Source organism: Vanellus vanellus (genome assembly GCF_965231255.1).
Source record: "Vanellus vanellus genome assembly, chromosome: 4".
Taxonomy (NCBI): Eukaryota; Metazoa; Chordata; class Aves; order Charadriiformes; family Charadriidae; genus Vanellus; species Vanellus vanellus.
Genome location: NC_138909.1, coordinates 35,157,603 through 35,178,774, shown reverse-complemented (window position 1 = coordinate 35,178,774; position 21,172 = coordinate 35,157,603). Strand labels below are relative to the sequence as shown.

The 21,172-nt window shown below is 38.7% G+C and overlaps 1 protein-coding gene across 1 annotated transcript in view; it reads left to right on the top strand.

Moving 5' to 3' along the window:
* TNKS (tankyrase) overlaps nt 1–21,172 on the top strand; it is a gene marked incomplete at its 5' end in the record, with an annotated part of 141,976 nt that overhangs the window by 89,330 nt on the left and 31,474 nt on the right. Inside the window, 6 exons of the mRNA XM_082483110.1 lie at nt 10,832–10,926; nt 13,773–13,839; nt 14,317–14,503; nt 16,528–16,649; nt 19,207–19,298; nt 19,393–19,471. Of these exons, the coding sequence (XP_082339236.1) occupies nt 10,832–10,926; nt 13,773–13,839; nt 14,317–14,503; nt 16,528–16,649; nt 19,207–19,298; nt 19,393–19,471 (642 nt within the window). The remainder of the gene's footprint in view (nt 1–10,831; nt 10,927–13,772; nt 13,840–14,316; nt 14,504–16,527; nt 16,650–19,206; nt 19,299–19,392; nt 19,472–21,172) is intronic.

Genomic DNA, 21,172 nt, shown 5'->3' with positions numbered 1-21,172 from the left:
CGTTTTGAATGATGCCTTCTTAGGTCTAGTAATCTCTTTTAGATTGCTGTTAGTCACACTGGCTTCTTTCACTTTATCGAGCCCTTCCTAATAGAAGGTATGCATTAGCACAGTGGTTCCAACATCGGCTCTATTAGTAGTCTTTATGCTGCCTGTGAGGACTTAATTCTCTTAGCTACCGCTTTTAACTCATTGTTAAAAAACTTCCCTGTTTTTTCATAGCTCCACTTTCTGAAGGTTTGCACGGTCATACTGGATTATTTTAGCAAGCATTTCCCCTGTAGATAAGATGAATCTAAGTATGTTATAGTCACTGTTAAAGAGCAACTTCTAGTGCAAGGTTTTGCACCAGGTGTCGCTTGTTACTTGGTACCAGCTCAGTAGTTGCATTTACTGCTGTGGCCTCCCTAGCCAACTTCTCTGTAAAACGATCACCGATAGTATCCAAACATTTCACCTGTTAAGTCACCCAAAGCCCTTCGGTTTTCTGCCTTTGCTGCCTCTGACTTCTCTCAGCACACCAGTTATCGCTTGCTGACACAACCCCACCATTGACTTCATAGGCTGTGTGGGTAATTTAGAGTGATCAGTATAGTTCTAAACGGAAAGAACTACAAATACTTATGTGCAAGGAGAAGTGTATTTACATAACCATTTCTGAAACTGTTGTGTAAGTTGACTGAGCAGGCAGCAGATGAATAATAAAAGGGGAGGAAAATGCCAAAATAGGGCATTGTAATTGATGATGGATCTGTCATTGATGAACAAGAAAATTGAGGTTATTTGATTAGTCTTTTCTAAGTGATATAGCACACTTGTACTTATAAAAGAGACTTATTTCTTACAGATGAAATTCTTTAGAATATTCATATTCTAATAACCGTAACTTTTCAATTTTGAAACATACTAAAAGGAATTGCAAAATATATTCTCTGCCTTTCTTCCTGTATTGTGCAAGGCTCCTCTTCAAAGGAGTAGCGAAGTCTGCTTGACTGGATTATAAAGGCATTACATTCCAAAATTTGCAAATTATCACTGTAATGCAAAAAGAGCATTTTTGTATATTTGATTTTGTGAATTATTTTAGATCTCACATTTTAATTTAATTTCAAAATATAAGGCATAAATATTTATTTCATACTGAGCACTGGAGCTGAAATGCAATCAGTTTGCAAGCATTGTTCTTAACAGAGTTCGTTCTGACCCCACTTTCAATAAAATGAGTGAAGTGCTGGTTTGAATGTCATATTAGCAGAGGGAACATTGAAGTTCATATATCCTGAGAAGCTTTTCTTCTTTCTTAATAATGTGAAAATCTTATGAACTGAAACCTGGAAAGTTTCTAGTTGGAAGGGGAAGGAGAAGCAAAGTAAATATCTAAAGATGGAATGGGAGAAGTGGTAAAAAGAATAAGATAGAAAAATAAATGGAAAGATCGTTAGTTGACTCTGGTAGGAAAAGGATTTTAATAGCAAGTGGGAAGAGACTGAAACAGCAAAAAACAGCAGAGTTTGGGTTGTCTGGTGTTCCAGTGTGTATCCTCGTAAGATTGTTTTAATGTTGTGTGCAGGTCTTCTCCAGTCAGCTGGCGTGGCTGTTTGGAGAGGAGCCTCTTGTTAACACTTGTTTGTGCTGCCAGAGCAACACCAAAATATTTCATTAAAAAGAGGGAGCAGCAGCCTGAGCAAATAATTAAAGAACAGGATCCTGTAGCTTTGGACACGGGCTGACAGGACAGGTAAAGATGTATGCATTTGTGTTGGAAGAGGGGAGAAGGTTGTCTTGTCCTGCTCTCCTGGAGTGATAAGCATTTGCAGCTTGCAATTTGACAGGATTGACAGGTTGTGACTTGGGCTGTGCTGGCTGGCACTAAGATGCTTTCAAAAGCTCTGCGGAAACTTGGCTGTCCATGCCCCGCTGCTCAGACCACCAGCAGCAGCATCTGTTCTTCTCCATGCACTAAATCTGAATCACAGCTTCCAGCGTGTGACTTAACAAATAAAATTCCTAGTTGTTGACATGAGGCAATCCTGCGTGCCTGTGCTCAGTCCACCAGCCCTGATGAGTTCGTTCTCTAGCTGCCAGCTGTTGCCAGATGCTCCTTGATGTACTAGAGGTTTGAGTATCTTCTGATGCCTTCAGTTAATAAGATTGCAGGGGCAGTTTCTTCTCCTTGCCTTTGCCTCAGCAAGAGCCAGTCATGCTTCAGTGCCTCAGCTCAGACTTGTCCATTTTTGACTTGCATTTCTGACAGATTCCAGGTGATGAAAAGAAGCAACAAAAATGGCCACCCTGGACACAATTATACTGTAAGTAATTCCTTTTGTAGTGCTCTGCCATATTGTTCAAGGCAGTGTACATCTCCTTGCAGTCTTAAATAACATTAGCAGTATTCCCTTAGGAGAAGAGAGCGGGTCTTTACTGTCATTTCATCTTTATGTAGCTCAGCAAGTCACTACTCCCTTAGCTGCCAGCATCTATCACCAAAGAAACAGCATATACTTCTCTGATAATCCGTCTCAAAGTCCGTCTCCCCATGTCACTGAGTGCTGCCAGAGATCTATTCTGTGCTTCTGAGTCTGGGAAAGCTGCAAATGCTGCTTCATGGTAGAAGCTCCAGAATTTCTTTTTCGTATTGCCGTTCCATCCCCAGCCAAATCCTCATCGTTTGCATCTAGAAATGGAAGAGATTCTTGTAAGGAACAATTTTCTGAGAATACCATGGGTTTGTAAGGGATGTTGCTTGGCTTTTCTGACGCATTCTCTGTGGAACTGTTCTACCAAATGGGTTGTAGGTTAAGATACATGCAAATACAGAAGATTTTCAGGAGTCAGGGGTGGAAGGAGGTGTTGCATTTTAATTCTCGTTTACGAAGAGGTCAAGGATCACCAGTGCCCCATTTATGGGACCTGCTGTTTGTGAAATCCTAAGATCAGAGGTCAAGATGGTGTTCCTATTTAAAGATTTAAGTGTCTCTCCCAGCCCTTTACCATTTCCCTCTTAGTCTTCTAGGTCAATCTCTGAAAATAATGGCAGCAACTTAATATGGCGTTGTTAGGGAACTTAAGCTTCCTAATTAATATTTGGGGAGCTGAGGTCCCTTTTATCCCTTTGCCATGCTCGCTTTTTCTCGTGGATCAGATTGATCTTTGTTTTTAAAGCTCATTCCAAACATGGTTGCTGCCTTCTGTCTCAGAGTATCTCTTTTTCTTTTGGCCTTTCTTTAGCCCTTTTTCTGCCAAGTAACGATGCTCTCTCAGGTTTGACTTTTTTTCCTTTTCTCTGAAGTAATCAGTTTGAGTTATTTTCTTTCTTACATAGCTACTGTTAAGAGAATAGCTTTCAGAGCTGTCTACGTGGATTAAAGTTTTGCCTTCCTGGTGTCAAAGATGATAATCTCCATAATTTTGAAAGTCAGGTGTTGTTTTTTGGACAAACCTGCTAGGCAGGGAAACTGGGTTTTTCTTCTGGGATTTAATAAGGCTTTTACATGGTCATCTTCAAACATCCATCTTAAGCCTGTGTCTGCAGATGAAACTTTCTTTTGTTGTGTGCCTGCAGTACTTGCATGTTTTCTCTCCTGTCAGGGAAGATACCTTTGCCCTTTACCATCTTCTGCTTTTGGGCATATGTTTTTTGCCTCCCCTTTCCTACCTTCTTTGTGGTGGCATTGTTTCTATGCTGGTGGGAGGAGCTCCTGAGCAGAAAACTGAAAGCACTCATTTCCTGCTGTTCTTTCTTTTAACCTCTAAGAGCCAGAGAAACTCTGGTTATTTCTTTGTCTATCCCTGTGCAAGATGATGCTTGTCATCTTTCCTGCCCTTCTCAACCCCGGGCACCTGTGTGATTGCAAAAGCTTTTCTCTCATAAATCTCCTGCCCCTTACTTGTCAACACTTAGCCCAACTTGCAGTACAACAGGGTCACGATGCTAATGTGTAGAACTGATGCCAAGCCTTGTCACACAGTGTTGAGGTTCAGAGGTACAGCAGAAACTTGTATTGTCTCTCAAAGGTCATATCTACTAGAGAAACATTTAGTAGTCGGTAGTTTGGACATTACAGCCCTCTGAGAAGGAAGACATTTGAATATTCACTGGAGATTAGGAGTAGAAGAGTCCTGGTCTATCATCCAAGTAAATAATTTCCAAATGAGGGCTTATTCTGTCTGTGTATTTGCAGTATTTTTATTCTGCTCTTCCTGTGCTTTTTAACTCTCCGGCCATTTCATTACTTCCTTCCATTTCACCTCTATTACACATTCTTATATTTTCCTCCAGTTTATCAACATCTGCCTGGTCTGGAGGTGTCAACACTAATTTGCAAATAACATTCCAGCTGTGCTTTCTGCACAGTTGAATACAGAAGGGAATGTTTCTTGGATCTGTGATCCACAAAGCAATGCTTTGTAGCTGGTACACGTTTCTAAATACTTCTAGGAGGGGTATGCCATTCCTGATATCTGACCTGCTCTGGGCTTTGTACCACAACCCACGTGGTACGATACCTGAATAAATTTCTGAAAGGTATTCAGTTGCAAGGAAGAATTTCTTTTTAATGCAGACTTCTTTGTTCTCCTTCTGCCAAGTGACAGAATAAAAAGGAATACAAACATTTCTCACTTACTCTTCATGTAATCCTCATTCTTGTCTGATAATACTCTGCCCTAGCATTAGTCTGTATGTGAAATCAAGCTGGTTTTGTCTTCACTGGTTTACAGCTCAAAACAGTGGATTTTTTTTTTTCCTTTCTTCCCCCCTCCCCCAAGAGATCATCTGATATCTGATATACCAGAGCTCTAAATTAAGATGCTGTGTGACTTGCAGATTCTGAGCTGGTGAGCCATTCAGTTCATTTTCACTGTCGTTAACTGTTAGAAAGCACTACATGAAATTTGTGATGTGATGTTTTTCTGAATTTTACTGTCTGTCCTGTTCAACAATCCAATTAAGTACTACTGGCTGTGTTCTGAAGATGAAGCAGTTAAATTACCACTGGAAACACAGTGGAGTGAGAAACGCCTTCCTTACACATTTTGTAATACTTGTCCTCAGGAATTGTTTATTGTGGTTTGGGTTTTGGGGGGGTTGTTTGTTTTTGTTTTGGTTTGGTTTTTTAATGTAAGAAGAGTACTTTAAGCTCTTCATTCCTATGCTTATTTATCTCTAGAGTTTAAACTTGTTGCAGCTAGCTCGTCTACAGTCAGCAGTCTGACATAACTTATTTGTCTGGAGCAGCATCTATAAGTTTGTCCCTAAAGCATAATGGTTGACCATGAAATTAAATAACTCGGTCCCGCTATAAAATGACCAAGGAAGTTACACAATTTGGGTAGCTGAAGTTGACAAGCATGTGGCTGATGAACAGAAGCACAGCTCCTTTCCTGATCTACTAAGATCGTCATTCTCTAGCTGAGGATTGGGACCTTTATTTCTGTAGTACCTAGTGTGCAAGAGCATTGTAGCATGAATATAAAATAATTATTTTGAGTTATTTAAAATGTGTGTTTCTAGAAGGATTTTTTTTTTGTTTGTGATGACATGTCCAGTCTTGCCACCATACAAACAAATGGCAATGACGTATTTTCCCAAGAAAGCTTACAACTGAGTCTAAAAATGAAGGTGTAAATGGGCACAATGCTTAAAATTGGAATGCAAGTTGGTATCTGAGCAGCAAAGGAAAAGCCTGATCATTTCCACAGTGGAAAATTTCAGGAATGTCTCTTCAGATTGTGATGTTGTTGCAACTTGTTTTTTTATGCCATTAATCAGAATGATAAAGTGGTGACAGGAGATATTCCACTCACATCCGGAGTGTCTTCCCGATGTACGCTCATGATTGATGCAGTTCATTTTAGAGAAGTCTGTAAGAGGGCAGCATCAAGCAGACACAGACTATTGCAATTGGAAAGAAAGATTCTATCATAAATTCGAACCCAATGAAGAGGGAGTTGTTTGCTTGCTCAAAGGTTTTTCCTTAGTATGCCAGATTCAAATAGTCATCTTGCCTGGAGTCAGGGCATCTTTCAAAACAGTCATTTTTATGCAAAACTGTGAAACAAAGGTCCCTTTTGTGATTAGAAACCTCTCTGCTCTTCCCTTAATTCAGTGGAGGTGAAACACTGTTCTGAAGGGAGCTTGCAAGACAAACTACAAAAGTTTACTGTATTATTTTTATTGCTACTGCTCTCTACAGGCACTATGGTCTGATTAGAGTAAAGGTTTTGTTTGACAAAAGTTAGATGGGAGTTTGCTGCATACCTGCAATTTCCAAATCTACCAAACCTGAAGATAATTATAGACAAGGTAAAAAAGTCACATATATTAAATATACATGAAACATTTTAAAACCCTTCCTTCCCCTTCTTTTTTCTTTTTTTTTTTTTACATCCTTTGTCAGCAGGGTGTTGTAGAAGAATTAACAATAAACACACAAGTGTCCTTAGATATCTACTTGTTTTTCTGTCTGTGTAAGAGCCACCATTACTGGTGTGTATCCACGCGGGGACTTTCTGAACGTGACAGTAGCTGTAATACGTCAAGGCGAGAGCTGGCTCTCAAAATCAGGGTGTCGCCTCCTTATTGTGAGAATGCCTTTCCTGTAGAAGATGAAATGAAACGATGATAATTCTAAATTACTGTGTGGTGTTGTAAATTAGATTTATGATGAAACATTATGCATGTGATAGGATTGTTTGTTGATTTTAATAGCCTTTGGGATGACAACTTAAGAATGTGAGAAACACATTGATTAAGATTGTTATCAGATAGAACTGTATAGAGACTTTAGTAGTAGAAAGCAAGGACGGGCAATATTAATTCTTAAAACAGATCCTGCAGCTGTTACTGATCATGCAGATAATGCATGATATAAGATCCTGACATAAGATTCCTCAGTTTAAAGTTGCCCATAAAATGGGCGATTCGTAATTTGAATATGAAAATGCAGATTTCTTCTGAGGCTGTGGCAGCGTTACCATTGAAGAGCTGCCGAAGGCTCTTTAGCAAGGTAGGAAGGGAAACAGATGGTGCTTGGAGCCAGCGCTCCCATGTTGCCTATGGACAATTTGTTGAAACCAATTTTCAGATTTAAGTGGAAGCAGCTCAGCAGCCTGCAGGTCTAGTGATTCCTTGGTGCCCCTTTTATTTGATGCAGGTGAACAGGGGACAGCAAGTCCAAGGCAGCTGACCTTGAACAGGGATCATCAAATCAGCTCTTGGTAACAAAACAGTGTGAAAATACCTAAGGCTCAAAGAAAATAGTATCAAACTGCTGTCTGTACATTTTTTTTAAATCTAAAAATGCATTTCTCATATTCCCAGGCAACACATTTTCAAAAAGACTGCAGCAAAAATACCTGCTTTAGTATAAATTGTATGTATACAGGTTGACAGTGATTGCCATCTTGTGTACAGTGAGCTTCCTTGAAATGCACAGAACCTGCTTTGACTCAATTACAGCTGCCATAAAACTTTGAAATAATGCGAGCATCTTACATGAGGGTCTATTTTACTTAATAAAAGTGGAGTTACTCTCTTTTTAATTACACTAGCAAGTAAGGCAGGGTGATTGGCTTGATAACTGTGAATGTGCATCTTTGAAAGTAAGTGCCCTCTAGGGATTCTTGTTAGTCTCTTGCCAGGTATTGCAAGACATGGGAGGAGGGGTTATTGATAGCTCAATTAAGTCTCTCTCCTTAATATTAAGTGATTAGTTTAATATACCTTGCAGGTGCAGGATACAATACTGCTGTTTGCGATAGCTGCTTTCTTTTCCAGTGCTACATAAACAGTGCATTAATTTTAAACATCAGTCTCTTTACTTCCATCATTCACTTGATTTTTTTTTTTTTTTTTTTGAGGGCTAATAATCCCATATAATGAGTAGTTCGTGTAGCACGACGTTATCTTTTAGGTACTTAGTTTCTATAATTGGCATACAAGCTCGTAATGCCAGATTAGTAATTTTAACTATTAAATATTATTTATTTATATATATATTATTTATATAATCAATGCTCTTTCTCACGAGAAAGGAAAATAAGTCCTTTGAAAGTCATTAAGGTAGGGCCTTCTTGCTTCCTCCTTCCTGAAGCGTATGTGAGTGCGGCGTTTATGAGAGCCTTTTAGCCGACCTACAGAGCAACCGGCAACGCTGGCTTGTGGGTTCTGATACCTCAGGCCCGGATACAGGGGCAGCCGCCCTCCCAGGTCGCTGCTTCTGCATGCCCTGTGCGTGTGTTCGGTTGTCCTTGCCCCTTGTTCAAGTGGTCTCTCTGGCCCTCTAACTGCCGGTGTCTCCAGCACTGCGTGGTCCTCCAGGTGATGTGGTTTGCAGTTGCAGAGTCAAAGCCTGCAGAGTGGCGGAGGTCTCAGCCCCGTCTCCAGGGACGGGCCCAGGGAGCATCAGTTCGCTCCGCCTTGGAGAGGCAGCCACAGCGCGGCACGCGGCTTCGCTGAAGCTGCTGTGGGTCAGAAGGCAACCGCGCCAGATATCAGGCGCCTGGCTGCAGCCAAATGGCTAATTCCTGGTGTGTTGGGGAAGGCATGGTATTCTGTGTTCATTCATGGGACTGGAGTGTCTGCATGGCCTTGCTGGGGGATAACAAGTAGCTCACCATTCTGAAAAGCAGGGATATAAAATGTCTGAAGAGTTGGGATGACGCTGTTTTGTTTCACTTACATCATTTGTCTTGCAACTATAAGCTTGAAACGTTTTGGGTTTCTTCTCTAGGGAAGTTATTTGGCAAGTCCAGGTCTAATAACCCTAGAAATACAAAATGCGTGGTCCCAGCTTGAGTCATAATAGTTTTTCTTTTAATTTTAAGCACTGAACAAGACTCCAGGGTTGATGTATCGAGAACATCCCTTTTAATAATGCTTAATATGAGTAAAGCATCATCTTGGAAGTGTGCCATAGTTGTTTTAGAAGTAGCATGCAGACAAGAATTGATGTAGTTTAATTGTGGTGAGGTTAAAGGATCCTGCAGTGGTCCAAAGATTTAGTGTTTGCTCCAATTTCTTCTGGAGTTTAGACCTTTCAGTTGACTGACTTTTCCTCAGTCCATTTCAAATTCTTTTCAGATTTTCTGAGTTATTAATTCGGTTGATAAAACTGGATTTAGTAACCAAACCAAGGCAACTGTCAGAATAAATAGTACTCGAGTATTCTGCTAATGTCAATAGTTGCATAATCTTTATCCATATTTTCATTAGTGTTTATGGTATGCAGAAGCCAGCTATTTTATAACAGGGACAGATATGAAAACAACATATCCTAACGATTTGAATGGCCAAACACTTGAAAGATTTGACCCATTTTGTTGGTCGTGGCATTTTGTACTTCAGAGACACTTTAGGGATCTTCAGGTTAGGAATGTTAGGGGTCCTTATTTTGAGTACAGATAATTCCAAAGATGCGTCTTAAGGAAACTTGCATAACTGCTTTGCTAAATAAATGGAATTACCCAGATGTTTTAATTAGAGATGTCCTGTGCTGTCATTTCTGTCAGTACAAGCTGCGTCCTCACTATGGTACACAGGACACTTGGTAGGTGTCAAAGTAGTTACTCTTTCTGGAGCAAAGTAGCAAAGTGCTGAGACTATAATAAAATGTAATACAGACTACTCCAAGTTATGGTCATACTAAATAGATATCAATTCCTGGAAATCCATACCATTTATGGATATATAGCACCTGCTGCTGTTTGCCACAAAAAGAACATTTGTCTTGATTTTCTTTTTTAAATCTTGATAATAGTGAGAAAGTGATGTCTCATCTGTAATACTGCATAATGATCTTTTAATGCTGGCAGTAAATCTGTACTTGGCTTAATACTGTGAGATACGTAAGTCTTCCCGTGTGTTCAAGCTGGTTTATGTATGGGTTTTACTGTAATAAAATCATATTCTTTGGTTGCATGCTACAAAATAAATTGCAACAAAGATCCCTTTAAAATCCTCTGCTTCTCAGCCTTGGGAAGGAGGAAACATGACCTATTTGTGTAAGAAATCAGTTCCTTCAGATTGAGACAGCACACAAACCTTGTTTCATAATAAAAAGCTTTTAAAATAAACTTTGAGGGGAATTACTGTTGTTGACTTCAAAATTCTTATACCTTGACTATGGAGAAAGGTGCTATTATTACTCTTATTATGCAGCAAGGTGCATTACTGCTGAAGGTGTATGTTCTGCAGGAAACTATGAACTGCATACAGTTTGCTCTGTGTGTCTTAGCAAAGTACAGAACATGTACGACTACTTGTTTGGTGCAGATCTGAAGACAAACATTCCTGCTATGGGATAAAAGCATGATTTCTTGTTCTGCAGTCTGCCTCTTGTGCACTTGTTGCAACAAGCATACATACAAACAGTTTTGTAACCTGTGAATATGCAGTCTGAACTGCATAAATTTGCTTATGAATTTAAAAAATTCATTTCTAGCAATTAAAAAATTAAATTCTAGCCTTTTTTGTTTTTTTTTAAAAAAAAAAAGCACCAAAAGAACCAAATCAAACAAACAAAAAACAACACCCTGAAACCCAAACAAAATAAAGGTGGGCCATTATTTAAGTTACCTTTAAATTATGCGCTTGTTATTGCCTTAGGAAATTCCTGGATTCTTCCCCACCTTAAGGAATATTTATTTGGTTTGACAACAGCAAGGGCATGCATGTGCTATGTATTTGTTAACTTGGCTAATCGCAGAAGAGAAGCCTAACTTATCTTGATCCAATGAGTAAGAGAAACGAGGAGTACTTAAATGGCAGGAAGTGCAGGACTCCAAATTTATGCGGCTCCCATTCTTCATCTTGTTCTCTTTTACTTTGCAGTCTACTCCTCTACACCTAGCAGCAGGCTACAACAGAGTTCGAATAGTCCAACTTCTGCTTCAGCATGGTGCAGATGTTCACGCAAAGGACAAAGGGTATGTAAAATGAATTGACTTTTTATCTGTTTGCAGCAGCAGTTTTGTATTAATCAAGATGAGGAATTATTTCTCTGTTTCATGTGGCAGCATTATCTCAAACAGTTGGCTGAGAATGCGACATTTGCTTCCAAAATCTGAGTGTGGTTCATCATAAATGAAATTTTGTTAGAGCCTCAGAACATGTGCAATCACAACTAATCTGTTATTAAGTCTTCTATTACACCTTTAAATTTTTCTCCAAACCTTATTCTTTGCTTCCATGCATAGTCTACGCTGTTAAATCGTAGCTTTCTGGCATTATTTTAGGGAAGGTGATAGGGAGAACGTACCATGGGCTTAGTGAAAAAAATGTGCATTGAAAAATTTCTCGATAGTCTCATTATCCTGTTGCGTATATATGGATGTAATTCCTAATAATATCAGTAACACTCCTGCTCATACAACTAGTGGTCCTTAGAGACCTATCTTGATTGACGTTGCCAGCAAAAATGAAGATGTAGCAGAAGCTAAACTATTCAATTTTTGCAGTAAGGACGGTGGTTATCTAAGACACCAACAAAGAGTGCACAGCAGTCAGAAATCTGGAACGATACGTGTTTTACAGTGTTCTCAGCCATACGTTTCTGAACTCTAAGGTGATGATTCTCATGGTACTCTGATAGGAAGGCTTAGTTCTAACGTTGTAGAAATTGGGCCCCTGGGTAAAGGCATGCATTTTGTATTCAGGGTCCGTAGACAGTAGGATATTAATGAGTGTGTTCTGTCTCCATCAGCAAACTTGAGGCACTTCCTGTATCTTCATTTTCTGCTGAGTCCAGCCTGGAAAAGGGATTTTAAATTAAGATTTTAACTTTTTTCTTTTTTCTTTTTTTTTTTTCTTTTCTTTCCAAAACCAGTCCCAAGTGTAATTAAACTCTTGAAGATTGACTAATTGTAGTGCTTTTGTCTGTACGTTCACCCTTAATGACTTTTTTGATCTGAATAGTTGTGAAATGCATGATGACCAATTATGTAAGTCAAAAAAAAAAACCCAGAGTAAATTTGCATGTAACACCTATTTAGATAGATTCAGCATTGTTAAGTAAGTTTTAGGCATTTCATACCTTTCTGAAATTTGAGCACTGCAGTGTAGATGCTTTAATGAGGTTCGAATGATCTGGTTGGAAAGTGTGAAAAATGCAAAAAGTAATTACATTGAACTTGAGTGGGGGCGGGCCAGAAAGGGGTCAGAAAAAAAATAAGAAAGAAAAGAAAAGCAATACACTTAGTTTGTATTAAACTTAAAAATAATTCAAACATGTTTAGAAATGTCTGACAACCCAGTAAGCTTCCTCTGTTTTTTTAGTGGCATCACCCATTAACAGTCAGTGTGCTCTTTTGTTTTTTCTTGCTGTTCCTTTTTTATATGTAATTTATAAGTAAATAGGCTATAAGTAAATGTCATCATTTATAGAGCTAAATTAGGTTACATTGATTTTATAGACCTATTAGATTCTCTTCAATGGGGTTGCTTTGGAGAGAGTCCTGAGGAACTGTGACACATCTTCAAAATGGTCGTCACTTCTTGTTACTCCTGAAGAGGACCACAGCCAAGGAAGCAGCTCTTTTTCCCCTGGTCCTTTCTTTGCTTTTCTGGCTGTCATGCACAAAGTCACAATTTGCTGGAAAACGGGAGAGCACGCTGCAGAAGTGTCCAGGTGGATTGCTGCAGTGGCTGGTTTTGCTCATGAGACCTTGAAGGCCTCAGTCCTCTTAGATGACCATCATTTTGGAAGAGGGCAGGTTTTCTGAGTGCTTTGTGGACTGGATGGTCTCTTTCTGTCTCACACACACACCCATAAGTTATAATTAAGAAAAGTAAAGATGGAAAATAACAGTTTGAAAAATTTCGCCAAAACAGATTTCCCTCTCCCATGACAAGCGCAATGCTGCTTCTGAGAGCATCTACCTTAAAATTAAGTTTACCCTGTTACCTAGTACTTGCTGTCCCAATGCTCTTTGAGTTGATTTTGCAGTTCTGGGAAACATCCCCTGTATTTTTTGTAAATGGTGAAGGGTTAATTATTGTTTTCAGTGTATTACGCATCTTGATTTGTTGAGCCATAACTAGCCTGTCTTGCTTGGCTTGCTCTCCGTAATAATTGTCCTCTTTGCATCTCCCTTTCAATGCATGACTTTTTCATTACGTTTTGTGCTTATGACTAGATCCCTGTTATTTACTTTGCTAGTGTCATTTTTAAGTATGACCTCCAGTAATATAGCTGTACAAAAATTACAGGGACTCTCTTAGAAGTATCTTGCACAGTTAAATAGGTTGTACTGTTAAAAATGGGGTAAAATCAGGTCATTCCACAGTCTGGATAAGGTTTCTGTGGATATTTGTATATCTTCATAATATGCCCAGGATTTATGTTAGCGTTATTTGGGGAGTTTTGCCTTTCGCGTAGCATTTTAGATAAATAGGAGTTCATATTTAGGCAGAAACAGAACACTGACTTCTCTTGAGCAAACTGAATGTAGAACTGGATTTTTCCTCCCTTAATAGCTTCAAGAAAGATCATTTCAAAGCAAATTAATGCTAATCTTAGTGGTAGATTAAACATCTGTGGCTTGTTAGGACAAAAAAATACCCAAAACATTTTAATGCCACTCTTAAGTAACATGTTGTTTGGGAAGGTTAGATTTTTTCCATTCATTTGTGAATCTTAATTTTTAAATATTTGAATATTTAAATATTTTAGATTTAATTTGATTGCTTTTCATATCTCAGTAGAGAGTAAAGTGTTCTGTTTTCTTCAGAAATTCTGCTTAAATAAATTTGTCATTTGCCTTTCTCCATACAGTGGTCTTGTGCCTCTTCATAATGCATGTTCATATGGACACTATGAGGTTACGGAGCTGCTGCTAAAGGTAAGCAGAAGGATGGAAAGTAATTACTGTAGAGTTGGATGTGTAAGGTGAGATATGAATTGGTTATACCAGAGTTGAAAAGGAAGATTATTTTTTTTTCTATAGTAACAGGTTTCAAATGTCCTGTATGTCGTTTCAGAAGCCTGCAACTTTAGGTCTTTCTGTGGTACAGTATATGTGGTTTTTTTCCCCCACCAAATTTCTTTGGACAGATAGTAGAGTTTCATCCATTTGAATTTTTCTGTGGAGAAATCTGTTCTACTAAAAAAATCTAGCTCATACAGAAATTCCATTATTTTTTTTTTAAGGATGCAACAGTTTTTTTGTCTATACAGGTATTTTTATAGTTATTTTTTTGCGTGTACGTGTTCATATATGAACGAATGGAACCCGTTTTTGTAGTGAAATGAAAATCTGTAAGCTTTTAGTTGTTGAAGATGATTTCTTACTAATATAAGTCTTTCTCTGCTGCGCTAGCATGGTGCCTGTGTGAATGCTATGGACCTCTGGCAATTCACCCCCTTGCACGAGGCTGCTTCCAAGAACCGTGTAGAAGTCTGCTCCCTCCTGCTGAGTCACGGTGCGGATCCCACGTTAGTCAACTGCCATGGCAAGAGCGCGGTCGACATGGCTCCAACACCTGAGCTAAGGGAGAGACTGACCTGTAAGTGTTTTCAGACTGTTGTCGGTAGGCATAAAGGGGTGCTCTGCTTTCAAGGCAGGTTCCTCATACTTCACAAGTAAATGCAAAGCAGCAGAGTCACTGCAGCTGTGCGACTCGCTTTGAAATACACAGGTACCTCTAATACACTGTTTGTGATATCGTCTCGTTTTCTTAGATTTAAAATGTTTAAGGCACTGCTGAGTCAGGAACCATGGGAGTTTTTTATGCTTAAAGTCCAGTTAAGTCACATAGGAGCCTCTATATTGAGACTCTGTATCACACTTAGAAGAGTAACTTCCAGGAGGTAGGTAGCTTTGGTGTGTAAACTTGAAGAGACGGAAATTTCAGCACCTTCTGTTGTAAGTCTTTGCAGTCCTTATGCTGTTTACAAAACAATGTTTCAGCTCTAATTTGAATTTGTCTGGCTTTATTTGCCCTCTTTTGGGGATTTGTTTTCTCATTGTTATAAACTGTAAAAGATAATTTAATGAGACAAGTACCGAAACAAAGCATTATGAAGTTACTGAAAACTCCTTCTTGAGAAGTAGATTCTGAATTCAATTATAAATAAGCTTTTGGTTTTGTCTGTCACCTTTCTGATATAGCAGAAGTCCCCTGATACACTAAGAATGTAATCCTGCACTACTCACAGCTAGTCAAGTTGTCACCTGTCACTATTCTTTGTATGCAAAGGTGGTGAGATCATATGCAGCAGCAAACTTTGCTCTAGGAGAAAAGAGCACAGTGTTAACAACTTTTAGCTACTTCTCCACTCTGTATTCTGTGCTAACTCGGGAGATGCCTCTGACTTTGAGGCAGGTTAATTTACCATTTGTTTAAATTAGCAAACAAGCAAAAAAAATCTATTTTAAATTTTGGGTTATTTTTTTAGTTATAGTTCCTGGAGAGGAGTGGGGAAAGTTTCATGTCCATTAATATCCACTGAAATGTGTACACAAATGTGAGCATCATGCCAAATTTGACAATATCTTGATGGGACATCCTGTATTTGCATACCCAAAATAACATGTTTTGTATATTCTTGAGTTCTGTGGTTTTATACTTCAGGAATAATATTACATTTATTTGTTATTTCAAGATTTATTTGTACTTGCACTTTGTGTAATGCTTTGTTTATAAAGAAATTTTAATCCTATTTGAAATGAAAACTTAAAAGTTATTACATTTATTTTTATTTCTAAATCCACAAATGCACTACATGTTAAAACAGGGGTGGGAGAATAAAGGCCCTATTAACAAGCTTAGCATTTCAAGCTTGCTTATGAAAGAAAAATGCTGGTATTTTCAGTAAGATTGTTGAGCTTTTTTTTTTTTTTTCTAGTGCCCAGGTTCAGACGTCATTCTTGATAACCTACCTTTCATTTGTAGATTTTGAGAGACACTTTCAGTCCTCTTCAAATTCAGAATTATTTAGAACTAAAATGAACTAGTTGCTGAACTGAACAAGATGTGACACTGAAAATAATAAAATTACCTCTGCGTACTTGTAAAGATATAGCTGCTATCAGAACCCATTTCATTTTTGTAGCAGACTGGCTTCAAATGCTTAGCCGCTTAGCTTTAAGACCAATAGTTTAATATTTTATATTTAAATTATATGTTCAGGCTTTACCTTGAATTGTTTGTAGTTGTAAATACAATGAGGTTTTTGAAAAGCAACTGGAATGCTTTTTTCTGAAGAGCATGTAATAGCATTGTGCTCACTTGAACACATAAGTAAGTAATTTAGAGGTCACACATGCATTTAATATCAAGTGGGTGGATGATAAGAGAGATAAACGCTATAAGGATTTTACTCAAGGAATCACTTCCCCTCTCCTTTAGAACGTCCCTTTGGTTTCAGTAGGCCATGCTTCATGTTCTGTGTCCCAAGACAGCCACTATCTGAAGGTGTACAGAAATACTCCTATTTCCTCTTAATTTCAATGTAGCTGCCTTTCTCCAATAACTTTTATAAATGTGACATGTTGCTGAATATTAAATGCATCTTTTTCCTCTAACAGATGAATTCAAAGGACACTCTTTACTCCAAGCAGCCAGAGAGGCAGACCTAGCCAAAGTGAAAAAGACACTTGCTTTGGAGATCATCAATTTTAAGCAGCCACAGTCACATGAGACTGCACTGGTGAGATTATACAGTCAGTCAGTTCGTTTTATGATAAATGCCATGGTAGTGGTAGCTGAGGAGTTTCATTTCTACGCTATGAAAATGTATTCATCACCTGAGATTGAAGATTTGCCATCAAACACTTTATATATTAAAATTAAATCACCATTCTAGGAATAACACCATATAATGTTTTATCACTTTTTTCTTCTTCCTGGTAGATTACAGAAGCCCTTTGGCCACCCCTCACCTGTTCACTTTTCACTTCGCTTCTGCTTTTTTCCCATCATTCTCTTTTTTTTTTTTTTGGTTGGTCAGTTGCTGTGTTTTTTCTGGGGTTAAATTCTATTCCAGTGGCCCAGTGCTTCCTTCATGTTTTATGTGGGCAAACTTGGATTACAGATTTTCTTCGTAGGGTATGTAAAATTCTGGTGAAAATAGACGCTAGGTGTATATCACAGGCTATTACAGGATTGGAATAGTACTGACAATAGCACATTAGCTATGGAAGCAGGAGTCTCTGAGACTTTCCTGGCAGTATCCTGCTCTTATTTCATTGTTTGAAGAAGCAGTGGAGGCAAAAACCATAGCCGGTATCCCAGATACAGTGAAGATCTTGAAGTTGAGAGGGACTGATGATGTTATTAAAACCATTATACTTATGATACTTTATTCTAGCAGAACACTTTCTTCACAGTGGTAGGTCTCAGCTGCAGGCACGTAACTGCATATTTAGTGTTATAAACATTGTGATGGTGATCAGAACATTGTGTTGACTACCAAGCATCCATATACTCTGTTCCCTCGTTGGTTGACTCCGCATCCCAGCCTGAACAAGACAGAGAAAGAGACAGGCAAGACAGAGAAAGAGACGTTTAGAGGCTGAACATAAAGGCAGTAGTAAAATTTGGATGATGTTATCCTTTCCTGGGTACTTCAGTGGCTGATATGTGGCATCTCTGTGTAGTGATCACTTTTTAGTCCCTGTGGTGTTCTTTGCTCTTCTCCATCTGCTCATTCTGCAGAGACAGCTAGGCAATATGGGATATTTTAGCTCTATTGATCTCACTGTTCAGTAGGTGACTGATTTCTCAGTTTTTGCCTCCCATACTTGAGATTTCCAAGTGGTCTCCTATCCAAGTGGCAGGACTTAACTTCCAGGCTCAGATAAGGTTACGTACAACCTAACTGAGCTGTTCCTGTCCCAAGCATGGTATCTTTTACTATGGGGCACAGGGGTCTGTGCCCTGTTATCCCACAAAGGCCAAGGCAAGCACCTGGTTTGTGTTTCAGCGTTGCTCTGAGGTTTGGCAATATTTCAGCATTTGTGTTGCTTTTAGTGCTGTTCTAACCTATCTGTATTTCCTGCCAATGTGATGTCTGCAAAGCCTCAAAAATACTGCCATTTTTCAGAGCAAAAGTTGATCTTAACATTTATTTACAAAGCTTGCCTTTGCAAAACTTGGACAGGCTCTTCTGGCAACAGCAGTGTGGAAGCTTGAGTGGCAGTTACTTCATAGTGAAAGCTGCAACTGAGCAAAAGATGGTTATCTGTACTATTGCTACTTATTAGCATTCTGTTTGGGGCCTATCTCATTGTAAAGGCTATTGTTTTGCTATTGGAAAGTTTGAGAACTCTGTTCAAGCAGACAATCTGCTTTTTACAGGTTACTGGTTTAAAACATGGGGAAAACATAGAAAGAAAAATATTTAAAAGTATCTCCTATTTCTCATGGTCTGCCACCTTGAGACATCCAAACTTGAGACAAGCATTTCTGGACTGATTTCAAAGCATGGTGTTTGGCTTATCTGGAAGCGTACTTGTCATTTCAAACCTCGGGAGTGCATTGATAGGACCACTATTGAAAATGTCAGGACAGATAGAGTCTAGTCTCTGCAGAGATTCAAAGAAAAAAGGGAGGAACAAAGCGATCGCTCCTGGGTGCTGAATGCACAGACAAACCAACAAGCAGACCCCAGCCACGTTCAGGAGAATAGTTACGCCTAGCAAAGGGCTGTGCGGTGCTCCCACAAAGGCAAGCTTGAGCACTCAAAAGCACTGTGTGAAATACATATCTTTCTCATAGTATGGAAAAGGTGACACTCTTGAGAGAGCTTTATTGCCTGTTTATTACATAATTTGTAACTGGATGTATGACAGAACTGCCATTGGGTTAACAAGTTCGGTACACACTGAAATAGAAGAAGAAACAAAGCAACATTCAAAAGACCTGTTAATCTGAAAACAGCAGCAGAATCTTAATGGACCCCGTTGGAGTCCCTCTGTAGAAAGTTAGGCTGTTTCAAGCCCTTGGTCTTTACGTCCTCTGTGCATTATGTGCTGGTTTTGTCCTGACGCCTTGTTAATGTAGTTGTTTTTCTGAGTAGAATAATTTAGTGTTGATCACTAGCTTGTATTTTGTTCAGTATGGTATATGTTTTGGCAAAAATATGATGGATTCTGTTTGCAAATTGTGTAGTCTGACGTTTAGCAGAATAGGAGATGAAGCCATGGATCTTAAAGCTCTTTGTCATCTGTATAGTTGAAATATAATTTATATTTACTTTTTTGCAGCACTGTGCTGTGGCCGCTGTGCATCCCAAGCGGAAGCAAGTTACAGAACTATTGCTCAGGAAAGGAGCAAATGTTAATGAGAAAAACAAAGAGTAGGTTTCTGAAATTTTTTAATTTTCCAAAGGACTCTGTCATGCTAGGAATGTAAAACTAATATCTCTCTACTTTTTTTTTTCCCCTCCCTAGTTTCATGACACCTTTACATGTTGCAGCTGAAAAAGCTCATAATGATGTCATGGAAGTTCTGCATAAACACGGAGCAAAGGTAACTATACTTAAATATATTTTATTTAAGGGAAAAGGCAAGAAGAAGGGTTACATTGGTTAAATACAGTGTAGTTTTTCATGATAGTTGTTGCTTTTTCTTCTGTATGCTTTGTGCTTCTCATATTAACCTTGAAAAGTGTGTTTATCTTAAATCAGTACAGGATGTTCAGGAATCCCATTTGAAAATTAGGTTTTCTCTCCAAGTAACTTAATACAGGCTTTAGGAGTCTAGCTTACTCTTTTTTAATAAATCTTGCTACTCATTTCTGATAACTGTGGTCATCTAGGTGCCTCTTGTTGCTTTACCTTGTTGGCTGGACAATATCCAATGTCTGAGTTCGCTGACGCTGAGTTTAGCAGTCTAATGCTGGGCCTCCCTTAGCCCTTGCTTGCTTCATAGCCTCTTGGTCAGGTGGTTTTGCTGTGCCCTTCAACCATTGACAGGTGCTGACCAAAGTAATTTGTGAGCCTATGGTGAAGCTTGCTTAGAAACACATGGTTCAGCAAGTTATTAGTTAAAGGCAGAGGGAAGTATAACTTTCTTTATTAGGGATGTGTTTTAAGCATCTTTCAAAAGTATTTCAGAATCATCTTTCCCTGAGTTTTAACAGCAAACTTGACACTCCTGGTAATGATATATTTAGCTACTTCATTGTCTCAGAAACTCTTCTTGATGGGTACTTTCTTTGCTTTGTTTAAAATATAAATGATCATTTTGCTTTTAAGGGGGCTCACATTACTTTTTGACTCTTTATCATCATTCAGGTAGCTAGAAATGGAGAAATATACCTGTAATAATAATCTAGTGTGTCGCTTTTGGCATGCTAGGAGGTGCGAGCAATGTAATTGTTTTCATAGTTAATACTAAGTCTTTTTATTTTGAAACAACGAATTGTAATTTATAAGCCTATATGAGAGCTCACTGCCAGATTTCAGTATCTGATTCACTTCCATAGTACTTTAATGAACTAAAATACTAAAGTAATAAAATAGCGTAACAGCAATACCACAACAGAGTTTATCTCATTTGAGAATCCTGATGCAGTGGTGACATACCAAGATTTCCCATGGAGGAAAGTAGAGGTCTGAATTATAGTCATTAAAACCATTCATTATCCTCTTCCCTGATTCACTCTTAGTAGCATACCTTTGCACTGAAAGTGAAAAAAATTTATTTTGCCTTAGGAGTAGATAACTCATGGCTTTATGGATCTGATTTTGCACATGAATTCAGTATTTACGGTACTTGGGTAGGCACTGAACTGAACATGCTGGAGTTTCAAGTGTATTGATACCCAAGTACTACCTGCTTTGAAATACAAGGAGTTTGTGTGCTGAGGGTTTCTGGAAAGCCTGCTACTATACTGTAGGTATTTAAATTAGTGCTCCCTTGAAAATCTAGCTCTGTGTAACCAGGTTAGGAGCAAGCTCAAAAGATGTCATCCTTACTGGAATGGCTCAATTTTATTGGTTGTGTCAGTAGCACATTGTTACGATAATTTGTAGTTATTTTATGTCCTGAAGCAGGGGTTCCTAAATCATGATCCATGAGTCACTTGTGGACTGAGTGACAGTGGTGAGTGGCCCACTGTTATCTACAGACCCATGCTTAGTGGTGTGTTCCGTTGTTTTTTCTGTTGACACTATGCAAGTAGAGGTACATTGTTGGTCATTGAAACTCATTTTTCATTCATATCCT